The sequence below is a fragment of the Hoplias malabaricus genome, chromosome 7, assembly GCF_029633855.1.
Source record: "Hoplias malabaricus isolate fHopMal1 chromosome 7, fHopMal1.hap1, whole genome shotgun sequence".
Lineage (NCBI taxonomy): Eukaryota > Metazoa > Chordata > Actinopteri > Characiformes > Erythrinidae > Hoplias > Hoplias malabaricus.
Window position 1 is genome coordinate 22,940,959 of NC_089806.1, and position 22,465 is coordinate 22,963,423.

At 41.9% G+C, this 22,465-nt stretch overlaps 1 protein-coding gene across 8 annotated transcripts in view; it reads left to right on the forward strand.

The window, feature by feature from the left end:
• dab1a (DAB adaptor protein 1a) overlaps nucleotides 1–22,465 on the forward strand; it is a 195,434-nt gene that overhangs the window by 130,733 nt on the left and 42,236 nt on the right. For all 8 annotated transcript variants that reach the window (XM_066677541.1, XM_066677542.1, XM_066677540.1 and 5 more), the window contains exon 4: nucleotides 3,346–3,444. In XM_066677541.1, coding sequence (XP_066533638.1) covers nucleotides 3,346–3,444 — 99 coding nt within the window. The remainder of the gene's footprint in view (nucleotides 1–3,345; nucleotides 3,445–22,465) is intronic.

A 22,465-nucleotide genomic window follows, 5' to 3' on the forward strand; every position in this document is an offset into this window, starting at 1 on the left:
ACACACCCTGGAGGGGGCGCCACACTCATACATATGGACACTTTGGATTGGCGACATATGGAGTCACCAATCCACCTACCCATGTGTGTTTTTTGGACAATGGGGAGGAAACCCACAGGAACAGCACACCAAACTCCTCAAAGACAGTCACCTGGAGCGGGACTTGAACCCGCAACCTCCAGGACCCTGGAGCTGTGTGACTGCGACACTACCTGCTGCACCACCGTGCCGCCCAGAAAGGAATTCATGAAATACATTCATACATTTTAATTCCTCTCACATTTACATGAATACTGTTGCTGCAGAACATATTATCTCTCCTATATTTTAAATTTTTTCTTTAGGAATATGAGGATGGGAGCATTCTCTGTGGATGCAGTGGCTCATGCTGTTCAAAGCACAGTCTCTTTCCTCACTAGACAACCACAGACAAGTCACCCTCGATTTACTGAAACACCAGGCAGTATTTTTTTTTTTTTTTTTTTTTTTTTTTTTATGAATTTATTTACAAGATATTAGCAGATCCTTCATACAACTGTTAATCAATATACATTTTTGGGGGATTTTGTAAGGTTTGTTTTGCAATTGTATAGCATGGATAATATGAACTTGGAAAGTACACTCCTGTTGTATGTGATTGCAGCGGCTCCACCTATAACAAAATGCCACAGCATAATTATTTATGACTCATACCATGAGCAGAATAGCCAAGAAAAACAATACAAACAAACACACAAACAAAAAACAGATGGCTAATAAAAACCAGCCAGTTTGGCTGTAGCGGGATTGTAATGGGCTATGATGTTTATTGTCCATATGTTCTGAGTAAATATTAGCTTTTCTTTTTACTATTTCACTTTCTAATTGAAATACAGATTTGTCTATAACACTCGGATGCACAAAGCCTAACAGTAACATTACCCTAACATTAACATGTCTTCACCTTAAAATGTTCTATGGTGATGTGCTTTTTGACAGGTCCCCACAATGTGAGTGTGTAAACAGATTTTGTTCCCCAAAATGTGATATATAACTTGACCATGCACACACACACACACACACACACACACACACACACACACACACAAGATAATGTTCATATGAATTGTGGAGAACTGCAGATTTATGCAAACCTTTACCATATCCACAACCCCCACAAAAAAGTTGCTGTATAAAATGTCAATTCATGTAAATAATAACAGAATGAAACATTTTACAAATCTCATAGAACCATAATTGGTGAACATCTGCCTCTTGCTTCTGAGAGACTCTGCCTCTCTAAAATACTCTCCAAAAGCAAGTGTACCACTTACTTTTCCTATCTTTTGTTGCTCCGATCCAACATGAATTGGATGTCTCACTTTCGACATCTGTGTTCTATGTTTTATTGTGAATAAAATATGGGACTATGAAATTTCCAAATCATTGCATTCTGTTTCATTTATATTTATTTACATTTATTGGAATTGGGGTTGTACTGCTAACCCTTACCCGTGTCTTAATGCTAACCCTAAGTCAGACCTTACATTTTGAGGGCCAGTGGAAGTGTAAACATATTTTGGTTTTCACTACATGGCATAAACTTGGTGCACAAGATGGATGAACACACACCTCTCTGTGTACACTTTAAAGTGCTGTCAGGGATCAAGGTGAGAGATAGGTTGACAGGAATGGTGGTGGACATTTGATTGCAGGGAGAAGAAACAGAGATTCTAGAGGGAAAACAAACTTCAAATGCCTGTTCTCCAGGTTGCTCTGGGATCCTGCATAGGGTTCAGTACAGTCAGCTCTTTATCCTAGCTGATCCAACCACTATGCATACAATGCATATAAAACTCTCTCTCTCTCTCTCTCTCTCTCTCTCTCTCACTCAACACTCGATCCTCTCTCTCTCTCTCTCTTTCTCTCTTTCTCTCACTCAACACTCGATCCTCTCTCTCTCTCTCTCTCTCTCTCTCTCTCTCTCTCTTTCTCTTTCTTTCACTCAACACTCGATCTTGTCTCTCTCTCTCTCTCTCTCTCTCTCTCTCTCTCTCTCTCTCTCTCACTCAACACTCGATCTTGTCTCTCTCTCTCTCTCTCTCTCACTCAACACTCGATCTTGTCTCTCTCTCTCTCTCACTCTCTCTCTCTCTTTCTCTCACTCAACACTCGATCTTGTCTCTTTCTCTCACTCAACACTCGATTTTGTCTCTCTCTGTGTTAAACACATACACGCAGTCATAATCTGTTGAAATATTTACATTAATAAATTGATCTATCGATGGTATTCCTCTTTAGTACCTATGTCTTTGCTGATATCGTTTTTCAAAACTTCATCTGTGTAACATTTGCTTCTTCTCCTTCTGCCTGCGCTGGGCTGACTCTGAGTTTACCCGGCGTCTTTACTAGGGCACTACCGGGATAAAATCCAGGTAATGTTCGTAACAAATGTTGAGGGTGGTCATGTTCACACGTACCTCTCCTCGTGGTGAAGTCCGGAACATTTCTGGGTTACCGTGCATGTGTGAAAGGGCCATGAGAGATACTTATTCTTCACTTTAGTTTCACAATAGTGTCAAAAAATCTTAAGGGGGATTTTATTTCTTTTTCAGTATGTATGTGTAAAATAATGTACAGAAATGTACTGACTGGCATTTCTTCACAGTGGTAGTGGTAGGAATCAGGGTTACAAGGCCTACGACTCAAATGTAGCCTTTTATTACCTGTTCATACTCGCTACCTACAGTCTTTTTATGGTAGGATGGAATCCAAAAGTTTCTGAGTACTGTTTTACTTTACAGCACTCTGCATGTAGTCCTTTGGCATGCATTTCTCAGGCATCAGTTTCTCTATCACTGGAGAAACACTTCAGAAGTCTAGTTCTTATACACATTGTGAACAATTCTGATGGACATTTGGATCAAACACAGAGCGTTATACACTAAACCATTCTAAGAAGTTTATTTATATAATTTAATTATGTAGAAAGTTTGAACACAAATGTTTGAATTCTCATTTTTATGTAGATTGATAGATTGATAATTGAAACTATGTGAATGGCATTGATTATTAATGTCAACATCTATGTCTAGTATATATCATACAGTGAGTATGTGCATGTACAGACCCTGACATTCTTACTCTACCAATTTCACACATTCACAAACACTCCAGCTCCCCAGGCCAGTACTCATCAGTACCTGACCTGACAGGAGCCATGGCAAAAGGTAAAGAGAAAGTGAAGTGACTCAGTTATATAACACCTGTTCCCCCCATAGGATGAAAGAAAGAGCCACAGGTACTTTTTTCCTTCCCTCTCTTCACCCTTCTCAGCTTTGTGTGTGTTTTCTCTGTTGTTTGCAGGGAATCGCAGCCTCGGCGCGCTCAAAAGGAGAACACAAGCAGAAAGTCTTTCTCACCGTCTCCTTTGGTGGGATCAAGATCTTCGATGAGAAGTCAGGGGTGAGTGAGAGGGCTGTTGGGAAAGGGCAGCAGTAGTTTTCTGCTTCTTTAATACCTCAGGATTTCGGAGAGATGAGATGGTTCCAGTGCCTTTGATGACTTTGATGAGTAGCTGGAATTCACGTAGGCTTCCACCACACCACAATTACAAATCTCAGTTCTGAAAGTGAGAGTATGTGGAAATTCAAATCTAAATTCCAGTGTAGTTGGGGGAATATGTTAAATGCAGGTGTTGTAATCATGCAAGTTTAGTGAGGGAAGGTATAGTCCTTCAGGATTGGTCAAGGGTCTCCAGTCTGCCACAGAATATTCCAACAACGTACGTGTGTGTGGTTGAAGGATTCACCATGTCATAAAAACTATAATATCATCAAAAAATCAGGGTCTTCAGCCCCCAAACGATTGTTAAGTGATGAGAAAAGGAATGTTGATGAGTAGCAAATATACTCCTGTGACGTTTTTGAAATACATTAAGTATGTATTCGGATGAAATGCATATTTAGAAAAAAAATACATCTTAAAAAATTAATAGAAATTTTATAGAAGAGAATTGATTAATCACTGCTTTTGGTGTTTACCAAAATTCCCCATACTCTCCCAACTTTTGGATTTGGATTGTTTTTAATTGGGCAGGTAACTGTTAGTCAAAATGTTGTAATTGTTACAATGCTATGTTTGCCAACAAAATATGTACTTGGGTACAAGCTTTTCCACCCACTGGTGTTTGGACAAAGATAAAGCTTCTTAATTTTCAGCATACAAAACATCTTCATGAGCAGAAATGAGGCTCAGCAGCGCTCCTGTGCTGTGTGGTCTGAACGCTGTAAACTGGTGTTTGTTTCCTGGAGCAGGATGGGCTGAGCTCGGGGCAGGGGTCCTATGGGAAGTCTAAGCCTGTGTTAATGATGCATTTAAAAGACAAGTACATTCTCAGGGGAAATCAAACAGGCCTAATTGAAAAGACATCTCAGAATAGAAAGGCATGTGCCTTACACAAGCGAGCTGTGGGTCTGTATGCTAATTCTCATGAAAGAGGACAAGTGATTGGTGACCTTCACTGCAAGGACAACTGAAAATACCCGAGAGCTGTTTTGTTTTGTTTGTTTGTTTATTGTGATACATGGTGGACTTGACTACAGACACCTTTATAATATATATATTTGCACACCACTGCAGGGCTTATTTTTATTTAGTGATGTAAACAGCACAATTGAATTTTCATGGTGCATGTGAGGTCTTGGTCAGGCTAAGCTCTTTATTTTATTTTATGTATTCATTCATTTCTTTACCCTTTTGCTTACCCCAATTATGTTTGCCAATTTTCCAATTATTAGTCATTATTAGTCTTCCCAATCTCAAAAAATGAAGGCTAGCATGTGCTTTTTAACAAACAGCGGCTGATGCAATGCCACTGAACAGCTTGATGCTTCAGAGAAGAGCACCAACTGCGTATAACAGCTGACAGACTCACTAACTAGCTAGCACTAGTGATCAAATTCAATATCTATTGATGATAGAGACAATGCTTGGATTTGTAGGCAGTCAGACTGAGCTCAGTTCAGGTAAAGCATGTGCTCCAATCCAATACTGGCTGGACTACTTGAGATAGATTTGTAAATGTAAACAGAGGCATTCAAGCCTGTGTAGATTATTTTTGTAGATGATATATAATCTAATTCAAATCTGATCTCTGAGCATGTCTCACGATCAGATTTTATGTGAGTTACTTATGATCTTCCCGCCCTAAGTATACTCATGCCTGTGCCGCTATTGTAACAGCCAGTGCTAAAGCTATGGAGTCAAAATAGGGTCAAAAAGATTTTGAATTTCAGAACAGTGATGTGTTGCTGTCAGCCATAGTGCTTTTCCACAAAATGAACTCCCATTCTTGAACCGGTTCTGTTCCTGATTCTTGGAACCTTGGCTCTTTCTAGTGAACCCTCTAAACATGTAAAAAGAACCAAGGTTCCAAGAACCAGGAACAGAACCGGTTCAAGAACCGGAGTTCTTTTGGTGGAAAAGCGCTATGGTTGACAGCAACAAATCAGTGTTCTGATTGGTTAAACAAACCTCGCGATCTGATTGGTCCAGCTAAAGCTTTCCTATTGGTCCATCAATTGGCCGTCAAAACAGGGTCTTAAATCCGCAACTGCAAAAAGAGTTTCACACACGCAGCAGAGAAGGCGAATATGTGGATTTTTTCCACCTCATTCAAAAACTCCCACTGTCACATTTGGAACCTTAAAAAGGCCTGTTCTTGCACATTTTAAGCTGTTTGAGAAGGTACTGATTCACACATTCACGACATTTGATTTACAAATGCAAAATTTTTTTTACACATTTGTGATTTAAAGTTATTATTATCGTTGTTGTTTTAAATTTGTGCATTCCAATACATTTCTGGATTTTAGTTTTACGCGTATGTAGTTGCTCAAACGCAGTTACAAAGTCAGTTACATTTGTGAGTATTGTTTTACAAACTCAACATTTTTTTTGACCCTTTTTTGACTCTATATAAAGCAAATAGGGACTGAACTACACACTCTCCAGGCACATGGAAGATGAGCGTCTTTGCACACAAACCTGACCAAAACTACTGGGATATGCAATATTTTAATCATTTAGTTTTTCCAGCTTAATTCTAGATAGAAACAATGAACAGCTGTCTGCCCTGGACATTTATGCCCTAATAAGCTTTTAGAGCAAGACCTCTCTGTGGGATATTCACAATCACCTAGACATGGAGTGTGATTAAACATTTTATATGTCAGTCTCACTGACAAAGTAGATGCTTCTTGGCCACCATATGCAGTGAAAAGCAGACATCAGGCTTGTGGGAATTTGTGCTATTGGGTTTCTTTACAAAATGTATTATAGAGATTATATGTTTTTAGATTATATAAATTATATGTTTTTTTTTGTTTTTTTAATCATGGTATATATTGCTGGAGATGGCCCTAAAGCCCCTGCGAACCCATTTATAATTTTTTGGGCAAAATTCTAAACTTGGGTGTTAATGGGTGAAATGTTCAGCAAAGTTTAAATAAAATACATAAAACAAAAATATGATAAATATCTCTTCAAAAATGTCCAAAATATGCTCCTCAGAGCTCTCTAAGAATAGTGTGGGCGTGGCCCAGTATATTAATGACCGTGTGTGACTGACAGCTCTCTATCACTGGAGAACAGAATACTGTTTACATTACTAAGGCAACACACAGTCTCAAGACAGAGCAGCCGGTGGGTTTTTCTGGGTTTCTACTCTGAACTGCAGTTGTCATTGTACACAGGATACACAATAAAATGGCACAGGCGGGTAGAACTGGCATTATACAGCTGTTCATGTATGAACCTACCTTCTTTTCTGTGTCTTTGGTATAGTTTCGTGTAATTATTTTGCTAACATAATTGTACGAACAAAATACTTTCTAGAGTGTCTACAAATTGGTTCTTTCTCCCCCTGCTGCTCTGCTGAAATGCCGACTGAGCGGGTCTGCCCTGCCCGCTGCTACTATGCTCTACGCGCCGATCCTGTGTGGCTGCTATCTCTGATGCTACTGTTAAACACGCCGACCGAGTGTTGCTGCTGTCTCTACTGTACTTAGGCTAAATCCAGTCATGCTCATTCTGTATTGATTTGTGTTCTGTGTTTGCTCTGTTTGTCTTTCACTCACTCCCCATAGCTTGGTGAATAGCTGGATAGCTAGCTCGCTCACTAAAATGGCTCCTAAGCTTTAGCTCACCAGTCTCTTCAACTCAGAGAGCCTTGTGATTGGTCAGGGTAATACTGAGCATTACCCACTTTTAGGACTGCCCATTCTACAGGGTGGGCCTTTTATATGGATACACCTTAATAAAATGGGAATGGTTGGTGATATTAACTTCCTGTTTGTGGCACATTAGTATATGGGAGGGGGAAAACATTTCAAGATGGTTGGTGACCGTGGTGGCCATTATGAAGTTGGCCATTTTGGATCCAACTTTTGTTTTTTCAATGGGAAGAGTATCATGTGACACATCAAACTTATTGAGAATTTCACAAGAAAAACAATGGTATGCTTGTTTTTAATATAACTTTATTCTTCCATGGGTTATTTACAAGTTTCGGACCACTTATAAAATGTGTTCAAAGTGCTGCCCATTGTGTTGGATTGTCAATGCAACCCTCTTCTCTCACTCTTCACACACTGATAGCAACACCACAGGAGAAATGCTAGCACAGGCTTCCAGTATCCGTAGTTTCAGGTGCTGCACATCTCGTATCTTCACAGCATAGAAAATTGCCTTCAGATGACCCAAAGATAAAAGTCTAAGGGGGTCAGATTGGGAGACCTTGGGGGCCATTCAACTGGCCCACGATGACCAATCCACTTTCCAGGAAACTGTTCGTCTAGGAATGCTCGGGCCTGACACCTATAATGTGGTGGTGCACCATCTTGCTGGAAAAACTCTGGAATGTGCCAGCTTCAGCTCATAAAGAGGGAAACACATCATCATGCAGCAATTTTGCATATCCAGTGGCCTTGAGGTTTCCATTGATGAAGAATGGCCCCACTATCTTTGTACTCCATATACCACACCATACCATCATTTTTTTGTTCCAACAGTCTTGGAGGGATCAATCCAATGTGGGTTAGTGTCAGACCAATAGCGGTGGTTTTGTTTGTTAACTTCATCGTTCACATAAAAGTTTGCCTCATCACTGAACAAAATCTTCTGTGTAAACTGAGGGTCCTGTTCCAATTTTTGTCTTGCCCATTTTGTGAATTCAGTGTGCCGATCTGGGTCATCCTTGTTTGTAAGGTGCCATTTGTGAGTAGCTAATATCCGCTAAAGAAAAGTTCGACTGACGCCACTCTCCAGTGACATGCGGTGAGTGCTACGCTGTGGGCTCTTGCTGAATGAAGCTCAGGCAGCCACTGATGTTTCTTCATTAGTTACTTAATTGATACATCCACATTTTGGCAAATCCAACACTGAACCAGTTTCATGAAACTTGGCAAGCAGTTTGCTAACATGGGACATGGGTGGTCTCATAGGGTGTCTTGCATTGAAATCTGCTGCAATGACCCGGTTACTGCATTCATCATACATCAACACAATTTCTATCCGCTCCTCACCTGTTAAACTCTGCGACATGTCTATGGCTGTAAACAAAGAGGAACTTGTAAATAACTCATGAAATAACAAAAGTTATTTCGCATTGAAAAAACAAGTTGAATCCAAAATGTCCAACTTCAAAATGGCTGCCATGGTCACCACCCATCTTGAAAAGTTTTCCCCTCCCATATACTAATGTGCCCCACACAGGAAGTTAATATCCCCAACCATTCCCATTTTATTAAGGTGTACCCATATAAATGGCCCACTCTGTACATCGAGAGGAGAGCATCCATCCATCCATCCATTATCTGTAACCGCTTATCCAATTTAGGGTCGCGGGGGGTCCAGAGCCTACCTGGAATCATTGGGCGCAAGGCAGGAATACACCCTGGAGGGGACGCCAGTCCTTCACAGGGCAACACAGACACACACACATTCACTCACACACTCACACCTACGGACACAGAGTCGCCAATCCACCTGCAACGTGTGTTTTTGGACTGTGGGAGGAAACCGGAGCACCCGGAGGAAACCCACGCGGACACGGGGAGAACACACCAACTCCTCACAGACAGTCACCCGGAGGTCGGATCGAGGTTGTGGGAATCGAACCCACAACCTCCAGGTCCCTAGAGCTGTGTGACTGCGACACTACCTGCTGCGCCATCGTGCCGCCCCGAGAGGAGAGCAGTATTGATCATTTTTGGGTAGAGATTTATCATATTTCTGTTTTGTGTTTTTTTAAACTTGGCTGAACCTTTCACATAACACACAAGTTTAGAATTATACAAAAAAATAAATAAATAATTTAGTTCCAAGGGGCTTTAACATGTACAAGACGTATCAATATGATCAATGGCATAGACAATTTCCATTAAGTGTCAGTTAATACATCTTTCTTCTATGTACAGAATTGCCACAAATTTAATATACAGCTGTTTACTGAGTAAAACTTTTCAAATGGACTAGACTTTCATATCAGACATCATGGTTCAGGTCAGTTTTTTATTCTAAGGACATGACATAACTGTAGAGTCAGCTACATCAGCCAACTGAGATTTTTATGAGAAATATTATCTCATATAAAGATCATCCATCTTCTGTGAGATTTGTGCAGCACACTTCACAGCGTGACCCAAAGTGCCCAGCTTTGATACTTTAAACCACCTTAGGAGCCTTGAGAAATAGAGCTTGGCTGAGACAGACAGGGCTGAGAATTGCTTTCATCCAGGCTCTGTCATCTGTGAACTTTTCGCATTGTCTAAGGATCCAAGAAGGACAAAGTAAAGTGGGCAGAAGGTAGGTAATTGAGGTCATCTCAGTATTATAAAGAGATAATTGTCTGAAGAAATAGCCTAAAAGCACCTTTTGGAGCAGTGGATATGTGTACCTTTCTCCTTTATTGCTGTTTAGCCAACATAAAATCAATGCAGCACACTTCTTTTGGTTTTCAGTCGTGTTTTAGTCTTGAGGAAAGGCCCTGGCACACTGCTTTAGCCACCTCATTTAGCCAAAGGCTTCCTTGTGTGCGTAGGTGGATGGTGGATGTATTGAGCAGCCAGGTGATGATTTATGGAGATTTGCGGTGAGGTGAGGTGAGCAGCTGTGATTTAGTTTGCGCGGTACTGAACAGCCTATGATAAATGTAGGGTTGGGTGTGTTGACATCATGGCGCCAGGGAAAGATCTCAGTTGACAGGGTTTTAATTCACCTTTCATGTGACCTATGTATTAATCTGCCAGTCTGTGACCTTTGGTGAGTTTGTGTGTGTGTGTGTGTGTGTAGAAAGGGTTCAGGGTTTTAATTATGGCTTCCTGATTATTGAACATGTGAACGTTCCCTGATGGGAAATATATATGGCGTCAGTGACCTTCTTTAAAACAATAGTCCTGTGATAACTCTGATTTCAAGTAACTGGAAGCTCTAGAGCAGCTGCACATGAGCCTAACTTTTCACAGGATTGACAGGTCTAAAATACCTTGATCCCAACTACACTACATAGCTATGAAACTGTATTTCTCCTTTCTGTTATCTTTTCCTCCTTTGCTGCAGTATAAGCCTCTGTTCCTCAGGGAAGGCTTTGCACTAGATGTTGGAGCATTTCTGTGAGGATAAGGTCACCATGCCCTGTGCCAAGTGTGACTAGAGGGAGGTAAAGCCCACCAACATTGGGCAGCTGATCAGTGGAAGTATGTTCTGAAGTCATAGAGCTTCAGCTGTGACAGAAGTTGTTAGAGATATAGGCTTGTATTACTTTGAATTGCTGTATGTTTTCTACTTTAGACCGACGCCTCAGGTGCAGAGCTGTTTGTTGATATAAACTTCTGTTCCTCGTGATCTTGTTTGAAGGACACACTGCTTAAATCAGACTTTTCACTGAAGTATTCCTTTAAAGGGGGATGTTTGCTTTTGAGCCGAGTGCCTGGTTTAAAGAGGTATTTGTGGAGGGGTGACACGGCTCTGGAGAGGCTGGGGCTCTAGACTCCTCTTCTCTTTTCTATTATACAGCTCTTGTGTCACTGTGGTGGTAATCCCAGGACTTAGAGCTGTTATAGTGAAATAGAAGAGTCAGGCTGGTGTGTGTATGTGTGTGTGTGAGTGAAGTCAAGGGTGTATATCACAGTGATAGGCTATGAGGCTGAATGACTGGATCCTGTCATTGTGGCTGTTTTAAAGCTCTTATTAGATTTGGGATGGACTGTCCTCTGCTGAAGTCAAGGCCATACCTCATCCTGCTATCTCTCTCTCTCCATCTCTCTTCATCTCTCACTGTCCCTCTCTCCCTCCATCCCTCTCCTCCTCTGCCCTTTCGAATCATTCATTCTCATATGTTCCTCTTTCTCTCAGACTTGAGTAGGAAAAATGGCCTGGCCGGACAATACTGCAGCTCCCTGGCCTCAGCGGATACACCAATACACGTCTAACAAAGTCTCAGAAGAGCTGTCCATTTTTATGAAGCTTTTACAAGAGACCCAGCTGGACAGACGAGTACAGAGGACTGAGAAAATAGAAAGAAATAAAAGAGCGCAAGCGAGGATGGGGCACAAAAGAGTGGGGGAGATAGAGAGGGGCTATACAACTCCCATTTCAAATTTTATAACACCTAATGACAATGGAAAGTCTGCGAGTCATTTCAGCAGAGGGCTGCACAGACCCTTTTGGCAGCTCGAAGGACAATGTATGACAACACCAATACACACCACTGTCCTCGGAATAACGCGATGGTAATTTATTGGGGTTTTATGCAAGATGGGTTCGTAACTTGTTCTTTTGTCCAGAGTTTATAATAATGAAGTGAGTGCAACTATGAAAAGGCATGTGACATTGGACACACTTTGCTTGCTTTGCACTCTGGTTAGAGCTGTGCTGATATTCCGATTATGGTACTGTCATTCTACAGATACTTTGCTTAGTATTCTTCGTTTATTCATGCGTTCATTTGTGTCAGTGTGTCTTAAATGCCTTTCAACTGGTGTAGACAAAGGTTTCTCGTTTTTTAAGCAACCCATATTTTGTCTGTTGATTTATATTCCAATGGTTGTGCAGCAGGTAGTGTCGCAGTCACACAGCTCCAGGGACTTAGAGGTTGTGGGTTCGATTCCTGCTCCGGGTAACTGTCTGTGAGGAGTTTGGTGTGTTCTCCCTGTGTCCACATGGGTTTCCTCCGGGTGCTCCGGTTTCCTCCCACAGTCCAAAAACACACATTGGTAGGTGGATTGGAGACTCAAAATTGTCCGTAGGTGTGAATGTGCGTCACACCTGTGAAGGACTGGTGCCCCCTTCAGGGTGTGTTCCTTGCACCCAGTGATTCCGGGTAGGATTCAGACCCACCACGACCCTGGATAAGCGGTGAATATAACTGATGTTGGCCACTCTTAATATTCAGAATTAGGGTGAACTGCAACATTTACAGTGGAACTGAAAGGTTCGAACAAAGTGGTGCAGAATATTCAGTTTCATATCACAGAAGAATTATGAGTAGGTGACTCCTCTGGAGGTCTGTAAAGCCCTAAATTTACCTGAAGTCCAGCAATGCTCCTTTGAAATCAGTGCACACAGCTGCATAGCTACCTTAAAACCACATTGAGCACCCTGTGAATGAAGTACCGCTGTTTTTTTTTAGCAATTTGATGATGTATCAGTCCCTTTAAGGGTTGTCTCATTTCGTAGGAGAAGATTTTAACCACTACACCCTGTAGCTCCAAGGATGACTCTTGAACAGCTGGGCTAACCGGACAGTCAGGGTTTCATTTTGTGTTTCTGTGCCTGTTGAAATTCAGTTATTTAAGTATTATTGTCTTTTTCTGTGACTCATTTTTTGGCATGCAGTCCAATCAAGGGTCAGGCCCAAGGTGTAACAAACCCTGGCGTAGATGAAAATAGCTGTGGAAGATCAGGATATCTCTACTTCAGTATTCATGTTCATGGAACATATCATCAGTATCAGAACATATTTTTGAAATAAATACATTTTAAAATGCTTGTTACATATACATTTCAAATTAATATCCAAATACACTTTAAAATATTTCTTTACATTGAGATACATTAGAAGTAAAGGTTTTGTCTTCACTGGCATAGTTGGGATTTTGGATATATTTTGGATATATTTATCATTCTTCTTTTAAATATAAAATAGAGACAAGTTTTAAGTATTTTGTTAAAGTCTAGAGATTATGATAACTTTAAATTTTTGAAAAACCTACAGTCAGCCCGGTCTCCAAATGTTTGACTGGTGCTATATCTTTGGAACTTCTAATTACAGAGTTTTGGCAATGGATATTTTTTGATGGTTATGCCAATAAAGCTCCACTGTGCAGATCTGAGCACATCTGAGCATAGAGAGAGGTCTGGGGACACTGCAGAGAGAAAGATGGGGAGAGTGAGGGGCAGAGTCATTAAATTAGAATTTGGGAGCATGTGTCTTTGCCTGCGCTCTTCACAGCTCTATGGCGTTGGCATCCCCTTAAAGGTCTTCCTCTGATGAAGAGGAGAGTCTTCCTAATGTCATTACTGCAGATCAGCAGAGTGTGTGTGAACCGCAGTGACTGGACTAATCACACACTGGCCCTGCCCACTGACTGTCTGCCAAAAGCACACACTCCGCTTATTAACACACACACACACACACACACACACACAGCTAGCCCAGAGTAAAAGTGTGGGTAGCAGACAGAGAGAGGGAGCCAAAATAAACTGTGGATAGCTTTATGTAGAAAGGGAGAACACTGGTTAATATAACATGGGTTTTACACAACAGTGAGTTACCTTTCTTAAATCTCATCAGCAATTGCAGTAATGCACTGGCCATCCAGGCAGAGTGAGAGACTGAGAGAGAATTTGAATGGTTGATGTCCAGCAAAAAAACAGCAGGAAAAGGAGAAATACTTTGGGCGAATGCATTGCGGAGCATCTCTAAAACATATGTTCAAGAGTGAGTCTTCTGCGCTCACACTCAATCCCAGGGATGTTTGAAAATGGATCTTGTAAGTTGGCATGATTTAGAGATGGCGTAGAAATGAAATTTGTCGAATGACACTCACCCCACTCATGTCCAATTTCCATAACCCGTCCAATATGGTTACCCGTTTCAATCAGCACTTAGTTTCATAAGTCAGCCCCCAGCACGCCCGGAGTGTCGTCTCCGCCGTCCGTTCGCCTCTGATTTGCATGGAAATGAGATTTGACCAGTCCAATAAAGCGCTTTGGCACACATAAAAACAGCTGTTGATGTAAATGACTATGTCTGTTCCACTTACTCTAATATCATTAGACAGCACACTGCGTGGTAGTGGGAGTATGGGTGTGTTTGCGCGAGTATTTGCATGGATGTGTGTATGTATAACGAAGGGAAGTAAGGGATGGAATTAATAAAGAATCCAGGCGTTTAGCAGACACTTTGCACAAAATGAAGTGGACCAAGCCACTCTACGTCTGCAAGGCTGAAGATATAGTTCAACAAAGAAATTAATTAATTGTCCATCAGCCGTGAAATAACCGTTTGTGCCTTTAATTTTGAGCTGGAACTATGAGGACAAAGTAGCTACCAACTTATAAAGGTTTATAATAATAAAATAAATAATAAAACTTATAAAGTTTTGGGAACTTCAGTGATGTAGTGGTACAAAATGGTGGTTAAAGTAATTCGTATTTAAACAGGGCTTATGTGTGTTTACCCTCAAATTCAACAGGGAGTTCAACAGGACGTGAAACAGAGTCTGAACTGTGTATTGTTTATTAACTGCTTTTGCAAGCAATTTCATTTCACTGTGTAGTTGTATATAGTTGACAATTAAAGTGATCTGGATACATACTTTTAATTTACAATAATTTAGCTTTATTATTATTATTATTATTATTGTCTTCAGCTCTTTGTGTCAGGATTAGCTCTTTTTACAGAATAAACTAAAGAAGCACAATGTAGGTAAATTTTCCTTTATTTGTTTATTAGCAAAGTTTACATTTACTTAAACATTGACAATGAGCCCTAAGGTGGAACTATGTGTTTGAGAAATCCTCTTTATTGGTTAGTGCTTTTCAATGTTTGGAGTCCTCTCCGTTGCCTAAATCAACTCCAGATACTGCTGCCATGAGCAGAGAGAGAAAGAGTTAAAACTAGCATACCGGACCGGGCCAGTAGGTTTTTTCATTCTTTACTGACACTGGGGCTTCGTAAAAACACATTAAACAGGTTTTTAGCACGGAAACAGACTGCAGAGCTTGATAATGGTGAGGAAACATCTGAATTTTAAAACAAGTGTTTTTTTTTTTATTACAGGCGTGAACTATGCCGTTAAACAGGACATACTCTACCCACTTTCCACAAGTTAACCCAGATCTCTACGGTCCTAGTGAAACATGACCTTCTTTATTCAAAATGCCACAAGGATCAAGCCAACCAGCACCGTTCTCCCCCTGTCTTAACAGCCCTGTTCACAACCACCTGTTTGAGCATTTCTGCCTTTAAACAAACCAGGATGGCTTTTTGAAGTTTTTAAGAAGAAAACATCTTAAAACAAAAAAAAAAAAATAATTCTTCAGTATGGGGTTTCTGATATTGGACGACTCGCTATTATCTATATCAAAAACACACAGTACGTATGAGTAGAGCTGAAGGGTACTTCAGACATCAAATATATCCCGGCTGATCACCTATATCTGAGATAAGGTGGTAATTGTGAAAATTACATTTTGTGCTAAATGTCTTCTTTAAAAGCATGAGTTAAACAGCTCATTAATTTTTAAATATTCATTTTCAAGCCTCTTAAGTCTTACAACGCAATAGAGAGTGTGTGTTGCTTTGTACAAACACTTTCTCTCTCTTTCTCTCTCTCTCTCTGTCTCTCTCACACACACACACACACACACACACACACACACACACACACACACACCTCTCCATATGTTGTGGCATCCCCAGAGGGAACCATGGGCGACTGATTTCTCAAGATCCTTTCCAATCCCACCCTCGAGGGAGTCATTTTGACTGCCCACCCGCTTGTTCTTTTTGTGTGCGTGCGCGTGTGTGTGTGTGTGTGTGTGTGTATGTGTGTGAAATAGAGAGAGAGTTGGCACAGGTGGCATATGTGATTGAGTTCAGTCCTCTACTCACTAATTACCTCTCTCTCAGGCCCAGTCGCCTGCAGACACAGAGGAGGCACTCCCTGCACTCATCTATCTCTCTCTTTATTCCCTCTTTCTCTCTCTCTCTCTCTCTCTCTCTCTCTCTCTCTATTTCTTAATTTCTCCATCTCATTTCATCAAATTGTTTCTTTCTCATCCTTTTTCCCTCTCTCTTGCTCCTACCCTATTTCTTTTTTCTTATTTTTCTCACTTTCACTCCAGTTTTTCTCTTTTTTTCACATGCTCACGCCTTTTTTGTTCTCTCCTGCTTCTCTTCCACTCTCTTCAAAAATGTTCATTCTTTTACTTTTCACTATTTGTTTCTCCCTCCTTCCTGATTTTTCTTTCCTGCCCCTTTCTTTTTCTTTTTCTGTTTATCGTGCCTTCTGTCATTCATTTACTTTTTGTCTCTCAATTCAGTTAAATTCAATTCAGTAAGCTTTATTGGCATGATCATATTCATATATAGTATTGCCAAAGCATTAATAAAAGTGGTAGTAGTAGTAGTAATTCTCTCTCTCTCTTTCTCTCTCTCTCTCTCTCTCTCTCTCTCTCTCTCTCTCTCTCTCTCTCTCTCTCTCTCTCTCCTTCTCCCATTTTCCCTGTAATCAAAAGCCATGGCTATAATTCTCAGCATCGCCATGGCAGCCACTAATTAGTGGCTACCTGCCACCGTGGCAACAGCGTGTTTTGGAAGTCAGGGTTGAGCGATCGGAATAATCACACATTGTCTATCGCACATGCTGAGATTATTAAATATGAACACACTCCCTATGACCTCTGCCATATGTGTGTGTGTGTGTGTGTGTGTGTGTGCATGTGCGTGAATGAGGTGTTGCCTACATGATTACACACAGAGACTGTAATAAAAACAACACACCCTCCCTTATGGCATGTGTGAGACAGACGTATGTTCAGATATGAGCGCGAGAGAGAGAGATTAAGAAAATGCTGGAATACGGTGGCGAGACATGAGCCCTGAGTGTGCGAATGAAAGCCAGAGAGACGGGCAGGTGTTTGGCCGCAAACGAAATGTCTTTGGACGCGCTGCGACAAGGAGACACTGAAACATTGGCTCATCTGCAGCGTTAGCGCTATAACTAATGTCTGAATGGAGCAGATCAATGAATCCCTCCTGTCTAAATGTGTGTGTGTGCGTGTGTGTGTGTGTGTGTGTGTGTGTGTGTGGATATGAGTATGCATGTGTGCAAGAGAGAAAGACAGAGAGATTGATGGAATGGTAGAGAAAAGAGAGAGAGAAGGAATATAAAGGGAGAGAGCAAGAGAAAGAGAGATGAGTGCTGGGAAGGCCATAAATCAGTGTAAAGTGTGTTAATGAGACAGCGCAGGCTGTGGAATATGAAGGTTAAAAGGTGAAAGGAGGGTAGGTGTGCGTTAGTTGAAGAAGAGAGTGAATTCACCTCTACTCACTTGGAGACGGGGGACACCTGTTTCTGTGGACACCTGCTTATCCAGCATCTCTTCTGAAATAAAGGTATGAAGGAGAAGGGTGTGCCACCTTTGCTGCACTTACAAACCATACCCTTCTGGGAAGCTTTCTGCAATAGATGTTCACATATTTCTGTAAGAATTTGATTGCATTCGGTCTTAATTTCATTAGTTTGGTAGTGGTATATTTGCTGGTACTGAGTTTTTCAATCACAAACCCCACCTGTGCTCCATCACCTCAGAGAATCCAGTGAGAACCCTGTTCTGCTGCTCCATAGCCTGGTGCTGGGGTTTTTATACCCTTCTAACCCAAGCTTGGCAATGGACATGGTGACCCTGGGCTAAATGTCAGACTCCTGAGTGTCACATTAGATTTCATGAAATGTTCCACTGTCTGTGTTCACAATCCATAAAATATAAGACAATTTTTAAAGGGTGTCTGCAGATTTTTGGATATCTTTTCACTAAAGATAATCTCATAAGGGCACGGACCAGTCTTAACTCCACTGCAGGGCGGTGTAGAGCCAGTGCTGCTTCAAGCTCATTTTAATCTCCTCAGAAAGACTTAATAAAGCTTCCAGTATCAGTACAGTAAAGCTTTCAATATCTATAATGAAATTTATCGTGTTGGGTATCAGCACATTAGCTCCTCACAAGCTCTTTGGAAAACAGCTCAAGGCTTTGAGGCACAATACAATATGACTGAGCTAGTAACATTAGCTGACATTACACTGGCTGCTTTTCTTTGATAATTATTGCGACATCCACATTTAATCATTTAATTAAGCTATAAATAGTGCCAATATATAGATACTAGATTTTAGCTGATTATCTGCACACTGCAGTGTCTGCTTTATGTGCAACTGCAGTCAGTCTTGCAGGTTGTGTGTGTGTGTGTGGTGTTACTGTTTGTGTGGTGATGCTTGTTCTTGCAAGCATCAGTACCCACACACAAGAACTTCCATCCATCCATTATCTGTAACCGCTTATCCAATTTAGGGTCGCGGGGGGTCCAGAGCCTACCTGGAATCATCGGGCGCAAGGCGGGAATACACCCTGGAGGGGACGCCAGTCCTTCACAGGGCAACACAGACACACACACATTCACTCACACACTCACACCTACGGCCGCTTTCGAGTCACCAATCCACCTGCAACGTGTGTTTTTGGACTGTGGGAGGAAACCGGAGTACCCGGAGGAAACCCACGCAGACACGGGGAGAACACACCAACTCCTCACAGACAGTCACCCGGAGCGGGAATCGAACCCACAACCTCCAGGCCCCTGGAGCTGTGTGACTGCGACACTACACACAAGAACTTTCCAGACCTTAACACATCAATAGCCACATGCGGCATCCTAGAGATGGAAGTCTCTCTCTTTCTCTTTCTCCCTGTCTGTCTGTCTGTCTCTCTCTCTCTCTCTCTCTCTCTCTCTCTCTCTCTCTCTCTCTCTCTCTCTCTCTCTCTCTCATGCCCTGGCTCTCTGCTGCTGTGTACATGTGTGTTTGTGTAGTGTGTGAGCAGGGTGTTTTGCTACAGGCTGTAGTAGAGCAGGGCTTTAGTGTACAGTGTGTTTGGAAGCTTGTCTGCCTCCTCTGTGACTCTGCTGAAGCCTCTCTTTGGTGTAATCTGGCTCCTACAACACAATTCAGCCTTGTAGCCATGTGTGTGTGTGTGTGTGTGTGTGTGTGTGTGTGTGTGTGTGTGCAGGATCTTCAGGAGTGGAGCCATAGGCAGTGAAAGAGTTGGAGAGTTGAGTGGAGATTTGTAGTGTTGCTGTAACAGTGGCCCCAAACAGTGTTATATCTCATACAGCACATTGTTTTAATATCATATACTCTAATTATTGTACATATGCATTTCAAAGAATCAAAGACTGAGAAATGAAACTTTGGCCACATCTACTGCACTTTTCATATGAATTGTGGATTTTCATTTATTAATATTAAAGCTCCAGGGACTTGGAGGTTGTGGGTTCAAGTCCCATTCCAGGTGACTGTCTGTGAGGAGTTCTGTGTCTGTGTTCTCCCCATGTCTGTGTGGGTACTCCCCGGTCCTCCGGGTGCTCCGGTTTCCTCCCACCGTCTAAAAACACACGTTGGTAGGTGGATTGGCAACTCAAAAGTGTCCATAGGTGTGTGTGAGTGAATGAGTGATTCTGGGTAGGCTCTGGACCCACCGTGACCCTGACCTGAACTGAACTATCGGTATGAATGAATGAATAAAGTGACTCGAGGTGAGATTGCAACTGAGAACCCCAGATACGTGACACAGTATGACCTGAGCACCACCAGGCCGCCACATTTTCAAAGTACAATAAATTAACAAAACATATTTAGGATACATTTTGGTGCAAAGACTTGTACAAAAACCTAACCAAACACTAACTAAAAGTTTTCTGGCTAATTCAGATTATTTTCTTTTTTGAGAAAATGTGCAGGCTACAAAAATTGGTAGATGGGGTGAAGCACAATATTGGAAATTGCTGGTGGACAATAAAAAAAAAGCTGGAGGTCCCAGAGTGCATTGTATTAACTACATTGAGGCCAGACATGGTGCTCTACTCTGGAAGTAAATGAATAGTTTATTTCATAGAGTTAATGGTTCCGTTTGAGGATACAGTAGATGAAGCATTCAAAGGGAAGAAGCTGAAGGTGAGGGAACACGGGTGGCAGGCACATGTAAGACCAGTGGAGATCGGTCTTGGAGGATTTGTAGCCTAATTGGCCACATCCCTGCTTGTGCAATTCTGCATCAGGGCCCGGAAACTAATGGCAGCTGTGAAGGAGTTATCGGAAACAGCTGAAAGGTCTAGTCAGTGGTTATGGATAATGAAAGCACAGATTACTTGGGGAAATGCACTTTAGAGGTGTTATTGGGATTGTTGGTAATGAAGCATGTAAAGTTCACATGGAACTGGTGGCACTGAGCATGCTTTAACGGTGCCAGTGGGCTAGGTACAGCTTTGGTCACCAGGGAGGCAGGTGTGGATTTACGGTTGTTGAGGGTAAAGGGTGAGGTAGGACTGTAAAGTTGACTTGGAAGGGGGTGGGTCTGAGATGCCAAACTTCACTGTTCAGCCTTCTGGAGGTGTTCTGGAGGAGTAGGAAGAGAGTGCGGTGGGCCATATGTGACGCTCTAATGGATTGGCATAGGATATTTTACACCTTTCTGGTGTATGATTGAGGTTGTATAAAATTACTGAAACTTCCAACAATTCACCACACCCCCAAAGCTCTCTTGTTAATATGTCTCTCATAAAACAAACAAATAAATTACACTTTATCAGGAATTTTGACCATGTCCAATGCCAAGCATCAGCTAGAGGATCATGGAGCATGAGGGACGTGATGTTTGCAATCCAGAACTAATCATCCAACATCACTGCCTGACCTGACTGATGCTCTCACTGCAGCAAAGAAAGACCAACATGCTGATGTTGATATCTTTGATTGTCCGTACTATTGTGTAATTCTGTAGATCAGTATCTCCTGTGGGCGGCACGGTGGCGCAGCATGTATTGTTGCAGTCACACAGCTCCGGGGACCTGGAGGTTGTGGGTTCGAGTCCCGCTCCGGGTGACTGTTAGTGAGGAGTTTGGTGTGTTCTGCCTGTGTCCGCGTGGGTTTCCTCCCATGGTCCAGAAACACACGTTGGTAGGTGGATTGGCGACTCAAAAGTGTCTGTGAGTGAATGTGTCTGTGTCACCCTGTGAAGGGCTGGCGCCCCCTCCAAGGTGTGTTCCTGCCTTGCGCCCAAGCTCCGGACCCACCACGACCCTGACCTGGAAAAGCAGTTACAGACAATGAATGAATTGTTAAATTTGTTTTTCAACATGTGTAGAGAACGTATGTGCATGTCTTTTGTGCATTTGTATACATACTGTAGATAAACTCCAAATCATAGCGCGAGGTTACCATAAATCTACTTCCACAAGGATAAATACCAAACACGTGTGCAGACCTCCCTTATTTCTCTCTTTTAAAGGGCACTGTAGACATTACTTCTCATTAGACCCACAACCTGGGTACTTATCATGCAGGAGACGAGTTTCATACTCTGAGAAGGGCCTAGCATCAGTTCCCCCAGTATCCGTGCTTATAGTTCATCGTTATAATAATGTTCCTCTTCTCTGTAATGATGCAGGCTGCTTTTATTTCATTACATCAGCCCTCTGTGGAGAGAGAGAGAGAGAGGCCTTACTTACTGAGTCGATCGCTCACTCCTCTGACTCATCCCTCTTGTTTTTCACCTTCGAGTGAACGAAGGAGGCAGAAAAACAAAGTGTTTGTCTCTTTCTGCGTCTCCTGTGCGGTGCATTGATGAATGGGTGACTCGTCCGCTTTGGTGCGCCGCAGCTTTTGGGCGCTGCTTCAAGGTGGCAGATGCTGGCTTGCATTTTGGAGAGTGAAATATTGAACAATTAGAGCCATGCCACCTCCCCATACAAGCGTCTGCCACTTTGGGTATGAGTTCAGCTGTTTTCTGCCTCCTCTGCCAGTATTATTTACCTTCACACTCTACACAAACACACACAAGAACAAACCCTCTATCTCTCTCACACACACACACACACACACACACACAATGATGGCTATGAGATATGCATTTGCTGTAGCAGCTGTGTAAGTAATCCGATTAGTGCTACAATGATTAGTCGACAAGGTCTTTAGTCACTAGCGAGGTCTAGTATGATCACTGTAATGCTTTGCAATTTTGTGATCTAAGCATTCATTCTGACAGACTGCAGTACACTATAGGAAGTGTTGGGGGCAGTATTGCTTTCACTGTATCATTACACCTTAAAGGAAACAGCTTGTTGCATGGAAAGATTTTTAAATGA